The 21,093-nt window shown below is 31.7% G+C and overlaps 1 protein-coding gene across 1 annotated transcript; it reads left to right on the top strand.

Annotated features, from left to right (window-relative positions):
* Window positions 1-520: 520 nt before the first annotated feature.
* Window positions 521-20,332, top strand: LOC108911466 (glyceraldehyde-3-phosphate dehydrogenase-like). The gene is made up of 3 exons (XM_018716406.2): window positions 521-946; window positions 19,444-19,696; window positions 19,793-20,332. Exons 1-3 carry the CDS (start codon window positions 521-523, stop codon window positions 20,311-20,313), a joined length of 1,200 nt encoding a protein of 399 aa, XP_018571922.1. The 3' UTR covers window positions 20,314-20,332.
* Window positions 20,333-21,093: the final 761 nt, after the last annotated feature.

The following is a 21,093-nucleotide window of genomic DNA, read 5'->3' as shown; positions in this document are numbered from 1 at the left end:
AATAGTCATGATTCATTCGATTTGTATGTAGTCATATTTTGTAAAATTTAATTACAAACATTTTTTCCTTTTCCATTTTCGCCTAAAATCAACTCTTGAAAAGATACATAATTAAATTGAAAGAAAAATATGACAAGTTTCGAATTTTTTCAACATATTGTGCCGCCAATAGTTAAGCCCACGTTTTATTTTATGCGCATAGAAAAATTTTCATTTCTAGTGACATTTGAAAGCCAAAAAGCCAAAAATCTCCGTGGATATACGATTCACCCAAACCAAAACCGATACCGCCTAGTCTAAAAAGTGAGGAGTGAAATGTTAAAAAATAATTGCAAGGCACAGTGTCAGGTAAAAATCGCAACAATGACAAACAATCCCCCGACCACCGGCAACACTTTGACAGCTGCTTCTGTCACTGTGTCACTTCCATTCAACATCACACCACCTCCCTCGCCCGATTCAATAAAAATTCCGAAAAAAGTCGGCGTCAAACCAGAAGAAAAACGCTTTCCCCCGAACCATGGCGAAAATCGGCATCAACGGCTTCGGCCGGATAGGCAGGATATTCCTACGAGCGGCCATCGAGAAGAAGGCCGAAGTGACGGCCATCAACCAGCCTCACCACGAGCCCAAGTACCTGGCGTACCTCTTCAAACACGACTCCGTGCACGGGAGATTCGACGGCGAAGTCTGCGCCGACGACAATCACCTCATAGTGAACAACCAGAAGATCGTGATATTCAAGGAAGAGGACGGGAAGAAGGTAAACTGGAAGCAGGCCGGCGCCGAGTACGTGATGGATTGCTCGGGAAGGTACACCACGGTGGATAAGGCGTCCGCTTTCCTCCAGGGAGGCGCAAAGAAGGTTATAATCTCGGCCCCGTCCAAGGACGCTCCCATGTATGTTCCGGGGGTCAACATGTGCTGCTACAAGACGACGGATAAGGTAGGGGAACGTTGATTTTAAAGTACAGGGAGATTTTTGGGAATAGTCCAGTCACTGAAGACGAAAATAAAGTAAAAGCTCCCAATTTTTTTCGGATAGCGTGGATTTTCCTGAAAATTTGCATTCAAGCTCATCTGACCCGCCACTTCAAAAGTTATATTGTCTAGACGTGTGCTATTTTCTATTTGGGGGTGAAAACTACCCTTGTACGAAAAAAATGCGAAAATTGCAGATTTACGTATTTTAAAGATTCAATTAATGTTCAGATATGTTGGATAAAGTTCCTTTCATGTTTTTTAATATAATTTATGAAATTTAATTACTTTTCAACCCTTATAGCCCAGTCGGGTTGTCATTTAACCGGGAAATAATTAGGGACCACAATTTTATTGTTCTAACCTTTAGGGGGGGTCAATAGTAGTGTAAATTCAGAATCGCGACTGAATTCCACCCCTGCGTCAGCCGCCCTCTTGAATTTAAGGAAAAATCGTTTTTGCTCAATATCTCGGCCATTTTCAACTTTACAACAAAAATGGTAAGGCCTTAAGTTGTTGCAAATGCGATTTCCTACAACTTCTTTTATTACAAATTTTATCGTGCGATCGATATTTTTCAAGTTAAGGGGGAAAATAGTGACAAAGTATAATTATTGAATTATCTCGTTTGTTATTGACTTTACGACATAAATATACATAAACAAAGTTGGAAAGAATTATATTTTCTACAATTTTGATCTCTTTGATTTTTTCGCTACTACCAAAATTTAAGGTCCTACGCCTATGGCAAGCCTAACTAAACTCAAGGGATCAACATTCCATAGGCCTGACGTCTCCGCAAGCGTAGGACCTTAAATGTTGGTAGTAGCGAAAAAATCAAAGAGATCAAAATTGTAGAAAATATAATTCTTTCCAACTTTGTTTATGTATATTTATGTCGTAAAGTCAATAACAAACGAGATAATTCAATAATTATACTTTGTCACTATTTTCCCCCTTAACTTGAAAAATATCGATCGCACGATAAAACTTGTAATAAAAGAAGTTGTAGGAAATCGCATTTGCAACAACTTAAATTGTTACCATTTTTGTTGTAAAGTTGAAAATGGCCGAGATATTGAGCAAAAACGATTTTCCCTCAAATTCAAGATGGCGGCTGACGCAGGGGTGGAATTCAGTAGCGATTCTGAATTTACACTACTATTGACCCCCCCTAAAGGTAAGAACAATAAATTTGTGGTCCCTAATTTTTTCCCGGTTAAGCCCTTTGTTTGTCTAACCCGACTGGAGTATTAAAAATCCTTAAAAACTATCCTTCCATAGTTAAAAAAATAGGAAAAAAAGTTTTTAACAGTTTAAAATATTCTTTTGGTGTATTCACAATGTATTGCATTTCTTTTGTTATTCATTAGAAAGCTTACGACTCATTGCAAAGTTGCAAACCTTAAAAACCAATAAAATAAACAAAAAAATATTATTGAAAGCTTGAGATGTTTTAATGGTATGCATATGTTGAATTATAAACTTTCTATTGGTTTTCAAATGATCTATGACATATTGCAACTTTTCAGCCACCCAAAAAACCCTTATGGAAAAACTACCCCTCATAAAAAACTCTATTATATGTGAGAATGATGATATAATTATTTTTTTTAATTTTATTGAATTTATTCTTAATATTTTTTTATTAAATTTATATCAAATAAAAAACAAATTATATACATTATAAATGGATACGTGTGTGTATGTATATTATTAAAATAATTACTCAAATCAGTTCACAAGTGCTCCAAAATACACAAAGATGATGGTAATTTATCTGCACCGAAAATTCTACCGAAAAAATGCGATTAATTTTTTTACCATAACTTCTGTAATTTTAAAGTTATAAATTTACTCAAAAAACCATTTTGTTAGGAATTTAAAGCACTTTAAGTTCTGTGATTCGCAGTTTTTTTGAATCCTTCGTTTTTTAGATTTGTAAACTAAAAGGGCCCAGGAAAGGTAGTCTTGGAGCTTAGTTTTGAGCTTCCAACGGTCATAATTCAGTCAAATTTTGTTCTACAAAAATTAAAAAAAAGCAAATTGTTCAGTAAGAAAAAAACTACAATTTCTTACTCTATCATTTTTTTTATAACTTTGTTAGTTTTTGAATTATTTTGAAAATAGGCGATTTTTTAAAAAATTTAAAAATTTTAATCAAAAGTAAATGAAATTTTTTTTTAAATTGAGGCTTCTAAAATCGTTCAAATTTCCAGAATCTACTGTTGCAGAAGAAATACTTTTAATTTTTTTTCCGTCAAGTCATTAATTTTAATACCGATTTTTTTTCTCAAAAATCAAGACAATAATTTTATTTTCATTGTAACTTCATTAGTTTTCATGCTAACGACTTCTACCACCACTCCATTTAAAGGTCTTTTTAAGAACTTTAATAGGTGTTATATAAGTTTTCCTCGAAAAACCTTAAATTTTTCCGCTACAGGACGTTGAACGTTTCGATCATAGCTATCTTCGAAATTGACTTCAACTTTTGGAAGTCATAACTCGGGTTCTATACCATCTACAAAAATAAAAAAGGCAATCTCTTTGCTATTTAATTACCTTCATTTTTGCTTATGATCATTTTTTTGATAAAACTTGTAGTTTTTGAGATATTCGCGAAAAATGGCTCAAAAGCATGCATGTTTCTGGCTAAAAACGAACATACTTAGGCGCAAATAACTCAAAAAGCATTTACTGTACAAAAAAATTCTTGTAGAACATTTTTTGGTTAGAATTCGTCCCTCTATCGAGTCGTGAGGTTATTTTTAATAAAAAAATTTCCACTCTCCAGAAGGGGTGACATCCACCTCTAGGGTAAAAGCACACATCGGCACTATATAACTTTTATTTCTTGGGCTATTCCCTAGCTACAGTTCAAATTTCACGTCAATCCATTCCATCCGAAAAAATTGGTAGCCATAATGCTTCAGTGACTGGACTAGAATGGAACACATTTAGTAAAACAAAATTTAAAAAAATGAGATAACCTGGAGACCCCACTAGGTTTTCCACCTAGAAAATATCGGAATTAAAAAAAAAACATAAAACCTGAGACAAGTCGATTTTTTTTCAAGGACACGTGATGGCGTAAGTTTTGGTGTCTTTGTTGAGAAATTGTTGAAGAATTTCGTCAGATAACGTATGAAATGCTTCGAAATTAATTTATTTATTTAGAAGTTACAACATCCAATGGTACAAAGTCCCAATTACGAGATAAGGTAAAACAGAAAACTTTAACTAAATTTTAAAAGAAAAAGACAAACTAACATTAAATATAAATACTACATAAAATAGAGCAATCAAAATATAAAATATAAAATCCAGACAAAGAACTTAAGGATAAACAATAACATACAAATAAAACAAATAAGCTAACTAACATATACAAGATAAGGATTACATTTACTAGACAAACAATATTTTTATGTCATTCATAGAATGAAAAATTATATCAAGTCGATCTTCATAGTTCTGGTACTTAATTGGAAATCATTTGATATAGGGGGATGCTATTAGTAAATTGGTACGAGGTGTTGGGTAAAACGGAGTGAAATCTAAAATTAAGTCTAGGGACATGATATAAAATCCTTGAGACTAACGTGTCTGCATTTAAAGTGTTTTTTATGATTTTAAAAAGAAATATAATTGAAAACATAATTCGCCTACGACAGATACTATTAAAATTAAAACTAGAAGGCAATAAATCTGAGGTGTACCACGAGGAGGATAAAATCCATAACTAATAAAACGAATAGTCTTTAAAAATCTCCGTTGTACTTTCTCTAATTGAATATTATAAATATTATAAATGGGACTCCAAATAACCGATGCATATTGAAGTTTGCAACGCACAAATGCCGCATACAATATATTTAGAACCTTTACGTTCTGAAAGTCCTTAGAATTACGTAAAATAAAGCCTAAATTCTTATAAGCAGATTCGGTTACTAAACTAATGTGGTCGTCAAACGATAATCTGGTATCGAAGGTAACACCAAGGTCAGTAAATTGCGTAACTCTATTTTGTAACTTGAGGGGTTATTTCTTTAATTATTATCTATCTACCGTTATGACCAGTATCATAACGAGTCTGGATTTCAAAATAGTTTACTATTTAATTCTCGAAAGGAAGTTTATAATTATCATTACCTTTTAATTAATACGTGGGAACTTACAAATGTTGTACGTTCAGAGAATGAATTTTAGGCACTTACCCTCTATTGCTTACGTAGAATGTAATTCAGTGGCTGGCTATACAGGGTGACACTGAAGTTGAGAGAAACAAAAGGAAAGTCGACTGGTCAATGCGGAACCTAAGGAAGAACTTACTTTTTTTCGTAGATCTCTCCTGAATTCGACACTTCGCTTCGACACGCCCATTTCTTGGGTCCAGAAGTTTCTGTTCTTATCTTACTGGCGGGAACCCTGAATGTCGAGACGCTTTGGCATAACTATGCCATGTTAATAATTACCTAATTGACTGGACTTTTATATAAATAATTTTGAGACTAAACTTACAAACAGCCCTATACCTTCCTCTTGTGACTCCGCATAGCAATACGGGACGGATTAGTCCATCTCATTTAATCTATTCTTATAGCTTGGAAAATCCGCCTAAAAACCAGCTATTATTATTTTCCTGATAACTTATTCTTGGAATTCCTACGTTCTTTGGAATCCATTTTGCGCGTTATTTGAAATATCGATTTTTCTCTTTATACTAGATGCTCAACATGGCGCCGACAGTTTCAGTGAACTTGTTAAAAAATATTGCTAAATTTCTCCGAAGGACGACGCTACCTCCTTGAAAACTCTTAACTTTCGATAATTTGGGTTGACTGAAATATTTTACTTTTTGGCCCATCCGTTTCGAGAACTAACAAATAAATTACTACGCGTCCCGGCTTTTGTTACGATTTAAAAAAGATTCACCAAAATCTAGATTAGTTTTGCGTCGACTGTAAGTCATAAATTTACATTTACTTACATTCAGAGATAGATTATTATTACATGAACACCAATTGTGTAATCTGTCAAGATTATCTTGTAATGTAGTACAGTCAGTAGATGATTTAACTTCCAAGAATAACTTCAGGTCGTACGCATAGAGTAAATAGTTGACATCGAGGCATTCAGTTAAGTCATTAATAAAAATAATAAATAACAGTGGTCCCAGGATTGACCGTTGCGGAACTCCTGAAGACTGATGGAATTTACATGATTGAAAGCCTCGATACTGCACAAATTGGTACCTATTACTAAAATAGGATTTAAACAGAGATAATAAAGCAGGGGATATATCATATAACTCCAATTTCAAAGTAAATAAATTATGATTAAGCCGATCGAAAGCTTTGGAAAAGTTCGGTCTGAAGTGGAGCAAGATTTTATTATTGCCTGGAAGCGTGGGGAAACCAATTTCAACATTTAACAAAATAACATTCTTTCATTCATTGATATTTTGTCTTATTCTTTAAGTGATGATTTTATAGTCAGGTCCAAACCAAAATTTAAAAAGTCGTATGTCGTCGTCAGCAGAACTGAAAAAGCATTAGAATGAGGTGTATTCAGTTCGTTTTTAGTTTTACTTTAACATCCACAGGATTTGAGGGAATCGCAAAAAATGGTTGAAAATCCCGAAAAATCGTGGAAAAGTCGACTAATAGGCTTGAGCAATGATTTGATAAAAAATAACAGTATATAGATTTTTTATACTTATAAAACAAAAATATATTAGGCACAGAAATTAAGGGATATTAAAAAAATCACAAAATTTTAGGTGATTGTCAAAGAGCTAGTAACTTGGAGACAAATGGTCGTAGAGAGAATAAAAAAAGGAAATTGAAGCTTCAAGTATCTAGTTTTTGAGTAATCGTAAGGAAAAAAAAAATTGAAAATTTGTGCTTTTTTTCAAAAAGGCCTATGCACTTCAAAACTTTCTTTTTGGTACTTTTATGAAGAAAATATGGATTATTGCTAAACAAAGAAACATGCTTCCCATATTTCTATGATAAAATGTCAAATACTAAAAATAAAATAAAAAACCTACCTGTTGTGCATTGTGCATTTTAATCAAATATTTGAAGAATATTCCTACGTATACATAAGTATTTATTATAATATTTCGTTTGTTCATAATTTTCGAGATGAAAAAAATAATAAAAAACCATATGCTGTTTTGAAAAAAAAAAAAAATAGTCACGCGACGGGCACTATCCAGCGATCTCGTAACTGTCAGTCCCTAACACTACCAATTAGACCACGCTCCCAGTTGAAGAACGTGTCACATCTAGTGTATTTAGCTGTCAGGTAAAACTTCAAAATCGATTATCTCAGTAATTTATGAACGTTGCGTCGAACTACTTCGAAAAATTCTTATTCAAGCTCCAAACTACACGTACCATAAATATCAAAAATTACAAAAATCCGACTACCTTACCTTCTCCTTGTAAAACCTCTCTGTTTCGAGAAAAATGTTATAAACTTTATTTAAAAAATTCACTTTCAATTCACTTAAAGTATTTTTTTATTGTAGTATTTTAGTATATTACAAGCATCGAAACATTTTATATTTTGATCAGAAATTGTGAAATTATATTAATGCTAATTTTTATAGAATTTTCATTTTTATTTCCTTAAAGAACAATAAGCTACTCAACTTTCCGCTACAGCGAAAGATCGCGAACCATCAAGTCGTTTTAATCATCATAAAGGATTGTTAAGGTACAGGTGTTCCTAGCCGAGATGGTTAAGCGTTGTCCTTCTAATCATGAGGTTGAGAGTTCGAATCCCGATAACGGCATGACTTTTTTTCAGGTAATATTTATTTCAAATTCAATTTATTACGTATGAGCCGCACAAGATGCAGAAAAATCGACATAATTTCAATGGACAAAAATTTTAAACAGCGTTGAAGATGTAGATATAAACGTTGCCAAACTGTCGTTACACCAGACAGATAAAGCGATAGAAAGATAGATGCCCGGCAACATTGATGCATTATTTGGAAACTAGGCTCAACTTAAGGTATTGTTAGTAAAGCCGGAAGGTGACAATTTGATATTTAAAAATATTACTGAAAATTATGGTTAATATGGGATTTCAACGTAAGCAAGTTTCTACGATTAAGTTGTAACATTTAAGTACCCCCACACCTAGGTTCTATATTTACGTACATTTCATTGAAATCAAATAAAGTGTCGGTTGTTTTTTTAGGACAGAAAAATATATTTAAAATTTCTACGTTAGCCCGTTTTTTTGTTCCTCGTTCTCCTTCAACTTTGAAAATAGATTTACCTTCTTGTTTTGTCTTATGAGAACGGCACCCTACTTTTTACCTGCATGTCAAATAAGTACTTGTTACATCCTAATACACGTTGTGTCATAGGTCTATTCTCTTTACTGAACAATTTTAGCTATTTTGAAATAATACCTAGGCACAGTAATTAAGGGATATTAAAAAAATCACAAAATATTGGGTGATTTTTCAAAGAGCTGTAAGTTAGAGGCAAATGGTCGTCGAGAGAATCAAAGAATAATGAAATTGAAGCTTCAAGGTTTCTAGTTTTCTGATGTGGGGTTTACATTTTTTTAGCGTCAGCAGTTTTTGAGTAATTATAAGAAAATCAACGGAAAAATATTCCAAATTTTTGCTTTTGTTTAAAAAGGCCTATGGACTTTTTTGGTAATTTCACCATAGAACTCTTTTAGATCATTTAATTCTCTTCAATTTGAGCCTTGAATTTTCCGGAGCCTTGTACGATTATTTGTCACCGAGTTATCGTCGATCAAAGCAAAAAGATTATTTTTGACTTTGGCGATCAGTTACTCGAGAAATAATGGTCATACAGAAAATCTAAGCAGGGTTTCGAAAACTGCAAAGTATTCTCTACAAGTCGTATAATTATTGGTTTTTGATAAAAAAAAAATTTTCAAAGTGAAAATGTTGGTTGGAAAAAAGGTAGAAAATTGCATAATTAGGGATATGTTTGTGTATTTGAATAACTTGGACTAACTTTGCAAATAATGAATAAATTAAGTAGTAACTTTTCTATTTCTGTAACTTTTCAACCTCAAAGTGTCGTAAAGAAACCCTGATAATTTCAAAACGCTGCGATTTTTTTCCCTAGTGCTTTAAATTTGTCGTTTTTGCTGAAAATAAGTTATTTTTCATTTTTCATTCATTTTTTTTAACTTAAGAAAATAGTACAGGTAGGTACATTGATTTTCAGCAAAAACGACAAATTTAAAGCACTGGGGAAAAAAATCGCAGCGTTTTGAAATTATCAGGGTTTCTTTACGACACTTTGAGGTTGAAAAGTTACAGAAATAGAAAAGTTACTACTTAATTTATTCATTATTTGCAAAGTTAGTCCAAGTTATTCAAATACACAAACATATCCCTAATTATGCAATTTTCTACCTTTTTTCCAACCAACATTTTCACTTTGAAAATTTTTTTTTTATCAAAAACCAATAATTATACGACTTGTAGAGAATACTTTGCAGTTTTCGAAACCCTGCTTAGATTTTCTGTATGACCATTATTTCTCGAGTAACTGATCGCCAAAGTCAAAAATAATCTTTTTGCTTTGATCGACGATAACTCGGTGACAAATAATCGTACAAGGCTCCGGAAAATTCAAGGCTCAAATTGAAGAGAATTAAATGATCTAAAAGAGTTCTATGGTGAAATTACCAAAAAAGTCCATAGGCCTTTTTAAACAAAAGCAAAAATTTGGAATATTTTTCCGTTGATTTTCTTATAATTACTCAAAAACTGCTGACGCTAAAAAAATGTAAACCCCACATCAGAAAACTAGAAACCTTGAAGCTTCAATTTCATTGTTCTTTGATTCTCTCTACGACCATTTGCTTCTAACTTACAGCTCTTTGAAAAATCACCCAATATTTTGTGATTTTTTTAATATCCCTTAATTTCTGTGCCTAGGTATTATTTCAAAATAGCTAAAATTGTTCAGTAAAGAGAATAGACCTATGACACAACGTGTATTAGGATGTAACAAGTACTTATTTGACATGCAGGTAAAAAGTAGGGTGCCGTTCTCATAAGACAAAACAAGATGGTAAATCTGTTTTCAAAGTTGAAGGAGAACGAGGAACAAAAAAACGGGCTAACGTAGAAATTTTAAATATATTTTTCTGTCCTAAAAAAACAACCGACACTTTATTTGATTTCAATGAAATGTACGTAAATATAGAACCTAGGTGTGGGGGTACTTAAATGTTACAACTTAATCATAGAAGCTTGCTTACGTTGAAATCCCATATTAACCATAATTTTCAGTAATATTTTTAAATATCAAATTGTCACCTTCCGGCTTTACTAACAATACCTTAAGTTGAGCCTAGTTTCCAAATAATGCATCAATGTTGCCGGGCATCTATCTTTCTATCGCTTTATCTGTCTAGTGTAACGACAGTTTGGCAACGTTTATATCTACATCTTCAACGCTGTTTAAAATTTTTGTCCTTTGAAATTATGTAAATTTTTCTGCATCTTGTGCAGCTCATACGTAATAAATTGAATTTGAAATAAATATTACCTGAAAAAAAGTCATGCCGTCATCGGGATTGGAACTCTCAACCTCATGATTAGAAGGACAACGCTTAACCATCTCGGCTAGGAACACCTGTACCTTAACAATGCTTTATGATCATTAAAACGACTTGACGGTTCGCGATCTTTCGCTGTAGCGGAAAGTTGCGTAGATTCAAGGATATTTATAATACATAGGATTGCCCGATAAGCAGATATTTTCTCCACGTTAGTGGGGGCTGTGACGTCATCGCGGACCACTTCAGATAAATCTGCATAGTCGCATACTGTTATAAGATGTTTTATTTACTTTCTATATTTAATATGGGGTTTAAAATAATTTTACTTAAAATATAAACTTTATATAATCTGCAAAGGAACTCCCGGTAAATAAAATTATAGTTAAGTTATACAAATTTCTATTTTTATTTCTATTTTTTATTTTTCTATTTTATTTCTACAAAAAGTTAATATTGCAAGTTTTTAATTTAGATAAATATGAATGTTTCAAACTTCCACTAAAATATGAAAATTATTATTCTGGTTCATTTGCACTTTCAGAAATTATATAGAAATACTAATTTTACTGTGTTATCTTCTCAAATATATGTTTAAAGTTAAGTAATTATTATTTAAATGTGTACTAGTAACTTATTCCATTTATATTTTTAAAAGAACTAAGCACATTCAATAATTTCTAAACTATTGTAGGTATACCTATTAAAAAAAGTAGTAAGTAGTAAGTAACTGTTTTTTTATTAAATAAAAATAAAACGATACAAATGATTAAAACTAGTGTTGTAAAGAAGAGTATGCTCTTAATGTGCATTTATGAAAATAATAATTAATAATATATCCTGAACAAGTTTCATTCACAAAATAGTAACTAGAGTTTCATTATAAAAAGTAGTGATATTTGTAACTGCTGGTGGCTGATAACATTTCAGGTATACGTCTAGGGCTGACAATTTTTGAACTTCGTCGGATTTTTGTAATTTTTGATATTTATGGTACGTGTAGTTTGGACCTTGAATAAGAATTTTTCGAAGTAGTTCGACGCAACGTTCATATATTACTGAGATAATCGATTTTGAAGTTTTACCTCCGCTAAATCCATTAGATGTGACACGTTCTTCAACTGGGAGCGTGGTCTAATTGGTAGTGTTAGGGACTGACAGTCACGAGATCGGTGTTCGAGCCCGTCGCGTGACTATTTTTTTTTTCAAAACACACCATATGGTTTTTTATTGTTTTTTTCATCTCAAAAATTATGAACAAACGAAATATTATAATAAATACTTATGTATATGTAGGAATATTCTTCAAATATTTAATTAAAATGCACAATTGGTTGATAAACAATATTATGAATTAACAATAAGATCTCATTAAATAAAAAAACAAACGAGGTCAGGTAGGTTTTTTATTTTAATTTTAGTATTTGACATTTTGTCATAGAAATATGGGAAGCCGAAATTTTTTAATCATCTAGCATGTCGTGTAAATGTTATGTATTTACAGGCGCATTTTGTTTTCAAAATATCGACGTCGAAGCAAATTTCGTTAACATTTTGAAAGATTGTTCTTTCATCACACAGTTTTGATGCTTCTCTGCACTTTATGGAATTTACCGAAACTTTTTATGCCCGAGCAGATGTGTTTTGTAAGCGGTTTTTTTAAACACGGTGGACGATCCACACAACCTAGCTCTAAATGTTAATTAAACACTTGAAGAATATTCCTACATACAGTTCTCATAATATTTTGTTTGTTCATAATTTTCGAGATCAGAAAAAGAAAAAGAAAAGAAGCTAGATGCTTAAAAAAATTCTGCTTCCCATTTTTGTATGATAGCTACTACCATTCTGGCTCGTGCCACACTGCATAAAATGTCAAATACTAACATAAATATAAAATAAAAGAACGTCCTACCTGACCTCGTTTGTTTTTTTTTAATGAAATCTTATTGTTAATTCATAATATTGTTGATCAACCAATTGTGCATTTTAATGAAATATCTGAAGAATAATCCTACATATGCATAAGTATTTATTATAATATTTCGTTTGTTCATAATTTTCGGGATGAAAAAACAATAAAAAACCATATGGTGCGTTTTGAATGATTCGCGATCTTTCGCTGTAGCGGAAAGTTGGGTAGATTATTGTTCTTTAAGAAAATAAAAATGAAAATTCTATAAAAACTAGCATTAATATCTTAATTTCACAATTTCTGATCAAAATATAAAATATTTCGATGCTTGTAATATACTAAAATACTAAAATAAAAAAAATACTTTAAGTGACTTGCCCAATTTTTTAAATAAAGTTTATAACATTTTTCTCGAAACAGAGAGGTTTTAAAACCTTTAAGTATTTTTTTTATTGTAGTATTTTAGTATATTACAAGCATCGAAATATTTTATAAAAACCTCTGTTTCGAGAAAAATGTTATAAACTTTATTTAAAAAATTGGGCAAGTCACTTAAAGTATTTTTTTATTGTAGTATTTTAGTATATTACAAGCATCGAAACATTTTATATTTTGATCAGAAATTGTGAAATTATATTAATGCTAATTTTTATAGAATTTTCATTTTTATTTCCTTAAAGAACAATAAGCTACTCAACTTTCCGCTACAGCGAAAGATCGCGAACCATCAAGTCGTTTTAATCATCATAAAGGATTGTTAAGGTACAGGTGTTCCTAGCCGAGATGGTTAAGCGTTGTCCTTCTAATCATGAGGTTGAGAGTTCGAATCCCGATAACGGCATGACTTTTTTTCAGGTAATATTTATTTCAAATTCAATTTATTACGTATGAGCCGCACAAGATGCAGAAAAATCGACATAATTTCAATGGACAAAAATTTTAAACAGCGTTGAAGATGTAGATATAAACGTTGCCAAACTGTCGTTACACCAGACAGATAAAGCGATAGAAAGATAGATGCCCGGCAACATTGATGCATTATTTGGAAACTAGGCTCAACTTAAGGTATTGTTAGTAAAGCCGGAAGGTGACAATTTGATATTTAAAAATATTACTGAAAATTATGGTTAATATGGGATTTCAACGTAAGCAAGCTTCTACGATTAAGTTGTAACATTTAAGTACCCCCACACCTAGGTTCTATATTTACGTATATTTCATTGAAATCAAATAAAGTGTCGGTTGTTTTTTTAGAACAGAAAAATAATAATATTTAAAATTTCTACGTTAGCCCGTTTTTTGTTCTTTGTTCTCCTTCAACTTTGTACCATCTTGTTTTGTCTTATGAGAACGGCACCCTACTTTTTACCTGCATGTCAAATAAGTACTTGTTACATCCTAATACACGTTGTGTCATAGGTCTATTCTCTTTACTGAACAATTTTAGCTATTTTGAAATAATACCTAGGCACAGAAATTAAGGGATATTAAAAAAATCACAAAATATTGGGTGATTTTTCAAAGAGCTGTAACTTAGAGGCAAATGGTCGTCGAGAGAATCAAAGAATAATGAAATTGAAGCTTCAAGGTTTCTAGTTTTCTGATGTGGGGTTTACATTTTTTTAGCGTCAGCAGTTTTTGAGTAATTATAAGAAAATCAACGGAAAAATATTGCAAATTTTTGCTTTTGTTTAAAAAGGCCTATGGACTTTTTTGGTAATTTCACCATAGAACTCTTTTAGATCATTTAATTCTCTTCAATTTGAGCCTTGAATTTTCCGGAGCCTTGTACGATTATTTGTCACCGAGTTATCGTCGATCAAAGCAAAAAGATTATTTTTGACTTTGACGATCAGTTACTCGAGAAATAATGGTCGTACAGAAAATCCAAGCAGGGTTTCAAAAACTGCAAAGTATTCTCTACAAGTCGTATAATTATTGGTTTTNATGTACCATCTTGTTTTGTCTTATGAGAACGGCACCCTACTTTTTACCTGCATGTCAAATAAGTACTTGTTACATCCTAATACACGTTGTGTCATAGGTCTATTCTCTTTACTGAACAATTTTAGCTATTTTGAAATAATACCTAGACACAGAAATTAAGGGATATTAAAAAAAATCACAAAATATTGGGTGATTTTCAAAGAGCTGTAACTTAGAGGCAAATGGTCGTAGAGAGAATCAAAGAACAATGAAATTGAAGCTTCAAGTTTCTAGTTTTCGGATGTGAGGTTTAAATTTTTTTAGCGTCAGCAGTTTTTGAGTAATTATAAGAAAATCAACGAAAAAAAATTGCAAATTTTTGCTTTTGTTTAAAAAGGCCTATGGACTTTTTTGGTAATTTCACCATAGAGCTCTTTTAGATCATTTAATTCTCATCGATTCGAGCGTTTCCGGAGCCTTGTACGATTTATTTGTCGGTGAGTTATCGTCGATCAAAGCAAAAAGATTATTTTTGACTTTGGCGATCAGTTACTCGAGAAATAATGGTCGTACAGAAAATCCAAGCAGGGTTTTGAAAACTGCAAAGTATTCTCTACAAGTCGTATAATTATTGTTTTGTGATAAAAAAAAAAAATTTCAAATTGAAAATACTGGTTGGAAAAAAGGTAGAAAATTGCATAATTAGGGATATGTATTTGAATAACTTGCAAATAATGAATAAATTAAGTAGTAACTTTTCTGTTTCTGTAACTTTTCAACCTCAACGTGTCGTAAAGAAACCCTGATAATTTCAAAACGCTGCGATTTTTTTCCCTAGTGCTTTAAATTTGTCGTTTTTGCTGAAAATCAATGTAATAAGTTATTTTTCACTTTTCATTCATTTTTTTTTAAGTTAAAAATGTTTCTTTGTTTAGCAATAATCCATATTTTCTTCATGAAAGTACCAAAAAGAAAGTTTTGAAGTGCATAGGCCTTTTTGAAAAAAAGCACAAATTTTCAATTTTTTTTTTCCTTACGGTTACTCAAAAACTGCTGACGCTAAAGAATTTCATACTCCAGATCTGAAAACTAGAAACTTGAAGCTTCAATTTCCTTTTTTTATTCTCTCTACGACCATTTGTCTCCAAGTTACTAGCTCTTTGACAATCACCCAAAATTTTGTGATTTTTTTTAATATCCCTTAATTTCTGTGCCTAAAATATTTTTGTTTTATAAGTATAAAAAATCTATATGCTGTTATTTTTTATCAAATCATTGCTCAGGTCTATTAGTCGACTTTTCCACGATTTTTCGGGATTTTCAACCATTTTTTGCGATTCCCTCAAATCCTGTGGGTGTTAAAGTAAAACTAAAAACGAACTAAATACACCACATTTTAATGCTTTTTCAGTTCTGCTCACGACGACATACGACATTTTAAATTTTGGTATGGATCTGACAATAAAATCATCACTTAAAGAATAAGACAAAATATCAATGAATGAAAGAATGCTACTTCGAAAAATTCTTATTCAAGGCCCAAACTACACGTACCATAAATATAAAAAATTACAAAAATCCGACTACCTTACATTCTCCTTGTCAGAAAAAATGTTCAAAGTTTACAACTCGAAACGATTAATTTTACACGGTACTAACTTATTAAGTTGACAAAATTTAATTATTTAATGGCCGAATAATAAATGAGACAGACCTAAAAAAAATTCTTAATACGTAATATTTATGCGGTAACATTGACTTAATGCCATTTTCTGTATCTCATTTAAAAGGTTCAGGGAGCAATTTGCAAAATACGACTAATTATAGACAAAAACTTGGGACGAACCACAGATCATAGAATAAAAAAGGATCCCACTCTGGAACCAGTCTCATAAAACATATTGAAAGACGATTTATTGAGAATTTTTTGAAAAAAAAGGCTACTCTTCTTCAAACAACACTTTTTTGGTTTAAAAATCAAAAAATACATCAAAAAAACTAAAACTGTATAATTTGTATATATTTTTTTATAAAACTACATATCAAAACGACGAAAAGAAAGAAAATCATTTATATCTTAAGTTTTTGCCACGTTACAGGCATTTGACATTTTTTTTCCCTAAAATATTTAAAACATAACATCTTGAGGGGTTGAAATAAAAATTTGAAAAAATCGTGTAAACTACTCTAAATGGATTCTCATTTAATTGTAAGTCGCATGTACAACGAATACGCGCATTTAAGGATGGAAACTGATGCATTTCTGGTTGCCTAAATTATACCGAAAAATGGTAGAAAACAGCCCTTTTTTTATTCCAATATATCTTTTTAAAGCAATGGAAGAAAGTAGTAAAATTTCATATCACATTTGGCAAAGTATAAATGAAGACAGTAAAGCAAACATTAATTGGGATAGGTAAATAATTCGTGAGAAATTAATTTCTAAATATGAAGGTTTTTTGGACTTTTACAAAGAAACGATTATTTCTTCATAGTATTATAGAATTATGCAATTTTTTATATAGTTGTCTTTAAATAAATAAACTGATTAGACTTTATTTCATAGTTTGTTCATCACTTTATTATTTAAAAAGTTATATTGGAATAAAATTATTAAAAAATATTCATTCATGAATAGCATTATCTCCGACTTTTAATTCGCTTGATTTGTAATAGATGTCGCACTAGTAAAAATTTATTTATGAATGGACTCGGGTTATTTTTAACGAACAGCTGTTGTATGTGGTTAATTTGGTATAACCTGATTCTGAATTGGTAGTCATGGTTTCTGTTAATTGATACGTAAATATTTAAAGAATGTCATGATCATTTTAGATATATTTTTGTATAAAAGTATATAAGTAACAGTGCAAGTCCATACTATTATATAATTTTAGAAAATATGAAATATAAACAATTTTTAGTTTATTTAAAACCATAATTTATAATTAATATACCTATATTAGTATCTACGGTTAGTGGATAAGAGGGAAAACATTTTTATTTTCTATTCTACTAGAAAAAGTAATTCGTGACAAAAAATATTTTGCTTTTTAATTGAATACGTTTGTCATGAAAAACTGTAATAAATATATATACAGGGTGATCAGAAATTTAACAAAATTAATAACGTTGAAGAATAAACTGCTTTTGTTTTTGATAATATAAAAAAAATGTTAATAAGAAAAGTTGTTCATAACGGAAAGTTACGTTATAATTACGATTTGTGAATAAAGCGGCTTACTTTGGTATAAACAGAAATGGAAAATATTATATTTTTAATAATTAATATTAAGTAATTCTTGATAAAAAAAATTTGCATATTAATATAAATAGAATTTTAATTGTGAATATACATAATAATGAGAAAATATAAAAAATATGTACGATATACTTATTTTGTCCAAAAAATGTGTAAAGAATTATGTACAAAAGGACGATTTGAGTCTAAATTTTTTTTATGAGAAATAGGTAATTCAGTTCACTTCAATTGAAAAAATAGTTGTCTTATAGGTACTTTAATACCTCCAATATAAACAGAAATTCTGTGGAACAGTGTAGTTTAATAAATATGTAAATAAATGAAAGTAATAAAGAAATAAATAGAATAGGTACAGTAGAACAGGAAAAAATTTAAAAAATCATAAAATAAAATTATTTCTTTTTATTAATTTGAGCTTCTATAATATATTCTGGATCCATACATCTTTTTCCCTGTGGAATATTTTTGTATATTATTTCTGGTAGTATACAATTTTTATAAAATTGTTCCAAATTTGTTGCCATTGATTTTTTCCATAATTCTTCATCTTTCTTAATTTGTTCTACATAGAGCGGGTTGTTTTCACCACTATAGGTATATTACGAAATAACATATAGACTTCTTCCGGTTATATTTAACTGTCTCTGTATCTGAAAGTAAGAAAAGAATTTTACCAGATAATATTTGTTATAAACATAGATAATTATACATTTTTACCTATTATGCTTTTGATTTACCATAATGATATATCTAGTCATATATAGGGTGCCACAATAGTGCGATAAAGTTTAGTATAACTGCCTGTAGTAGTGATACGAAAAAAGTTACTTGCTCGGATTCACATTTTATTATTATTTCCATTATTCATTATTTTCAGACCGAATTAAACGTTCAGAAAATCTTGTTTTTGGCCTGAAGATTTTGCCCTATACAACTATAACTGAAAATAATTATAAACTTTGTCACACTATTGGAACAGCCTGTATGTGCATTGCAACGACAATATGTCATATTTATATTACGGCTAAGTAAGCGGAAAGTCCATTGTCGCATATGTAATTTTTATTTTCAAATAATCAAATACAATACCTACATATTTATTTTAATATCTATTATTTACTTGAATTTAGTACTAAGTACAACTATGCCTAGCAAATTGTAATACTTACTCTGTTAATGTTTTTTCCTTCATATAAAAAATAGTAAACTCCACAAATAAAATATTTCGCAGCCACAACGCAACAATAAAAGATAACAGCTCAAAGATCCATACAAGAAATAATTACATTCGCACCTACTCTGGTCCGAATCCATATAAGTACTAAAATGTAGAAAATAATATGAAATAAAACTTTTAGTTGGCTGCAAATATTATAAATTTGTACAACCACTTGCCATCCTCCTTTTTTGTAAATATGTACATAATAATATGTAGAAGATAGAAAATAGAAATATTTTCAGAACAAAAAACCGGCGGCCGCAAATTGGAGTTTTTATTATTTTATTACCCTTCTCTTTTCATATGCAATTATGAGATAGCAAGAGAGTGGGATGGACGTATAGGCCGGACAACTCATTATCGTGCACGTGTGCGTGCACCTGGCATTTTCTCGTTTTTTTTAGGTGTGTTTTGCCGGAATTTGAATGAATGAAATAATCGTACTATTTTTACTATAAACGTATTTCCTGTAGCGACATCTATATGAATATTGTAGTACTTTGTTGGATGAAACGGGACTTCAATTTCCGTTCTTAAAGTAAATTTACCTTTTTTAAGATCGTATCCATGGCGTCTTGCACCACGAACTGCCTAGCGCCGTTGGCGAAGGTGATCCATGACAAATTCGGCATAACAGAGGCCCTCATGACGACCGTGCACGCCGTTACGTTGTCCCAGAACATCATAGACGGCGCCAAGGACAAAAACTGGAGACTGGGAAGGAGCGGTATGACCAACATCATCCCCTCGACCACCGGTGCCGCAGCTGCAGTAGGCAAGGTCATTCCAGAACTTCAGGGCAGACTCACAGGTTAGTTGAACCCTATACAATAAAACAAATCATCACATCACCCACCTGTGCCTGCGTGAACTCCTTTCCGCGTTGCTGACGATGCTTTTCCCCCAGGTATGGCCTTCAGGGTGCCCATAGCCAACGCCTCCGTGGTGGACCTCACGGTACGGTTCTGCAAAGAGACCGACTACGACACCGTCAAGTGCGAGATCCGGCAGGCCGCAGAGAACGAGATGCGCGGCATCCTCTGCTACACGGAGGAGGACATAGTCTCCACGGACATCATCGGCAGCGGGTGCTCGTCCATCTTCGACGCCAAAGCGGGCGTCGTCCTCAACGGCAACTTCATGAAGCTGATCAGCTGGTACGACAACGAGTACGGCTACTCCAACAGGATGGTGGACCTGGTGGCCTACATGCACAAAATGGACTCGGAGGAGGAGTGCTCGGAGAAGAAGAAGGAGGATATGTGCGCCGGAGGGGATAAAGGGAAGGGTAGACCTCCTGCGAAGAGTGGGGGTAGCGCTCCTGCGAAAAGTCCGAGCCCTCCGGCAAAGAAACCGAGCGCTCCCGCAAAGAAGCCCAGTGGTCCGGCGAAAAGTCCAGGAAAGGGTTCTGGGAAGGGGAAGAAGTGACACTTTACGTATTAAATGTTTTTAGAGGAAAATGTAAACAGAAAATGTAGACAGAAGTAAAGACAAATGTACACTATACAAATTTTATTGAAATATATTGATATATAAATCTTGGCAGTTTTAAGTTTTTTTTCAAAAATTGTCGTGAAATGCTGACAAGTGCCAAAAACTTGTGACTGTGACTTTAAAAACAAGAAAATTTCTCTTTACATCAGTTGGTTACGGAAAAAAAGTTTTGCAAATCCAACTCTATGACAAATTTTGACAGATCGTAGCTGGGTTAATTTGAAACTTTTTTTCTTATATGAATATAGGTCTAATTCGTTTTGTTTAAAAGTTACAAGCATTTTAAAAAAATATAATTCCATATTTCAATCAAAGTAGCCTGACAAATAAAAATGATGGTTGCTACAACAATAATTATTATTTTTATAATTTGGGTTATTTATTTGACATTTAACTTTAAAGTGCTAAATAAAAAGTACATTTATTTACAACTGAAGGGTACGCAGATAATCAGTAGAGAGCGGACAATGTGTGTCTTTAACCCGAAGAATAGGTCAAATTTTGGTAGAGATGTGTACGCGTTCAAAAATGTATTGCGTATAAACTATGCAAAATATAATTATTATGTATAGCAAATATATCGTATTATCCTCGCGAAGATTTGTACCCTTTATTTAAAATCCATAAATCATGTGAACAGGTTAAATAACGAGAAAATAATTAAGTTAATTTAGTTCTAAAGAAATGAAATGACACTCGCGCCCATCTCTAGTC

The sequence above is a fragment of the Anoplophora glabripennis genome, unplaced genomic scaffold (genome assembly GCF_000390285.2).
Source record: "Anoplophora glabripennis isolate ALB-LARVAE unplaced genomic scaffold, Agla_2.0 scaffold794, whole genome shotgun sequence".
Taxonomy (NCBI): Eukaryota; Metazoa; Arthropoda; class Insecta; order Coleoptera; family Cerambycidae; genus Anoplophora; species Anoplophora glabripennis.
This window is presented reverse-complemented; position numbering and strand designations above follow the sequence as displayed.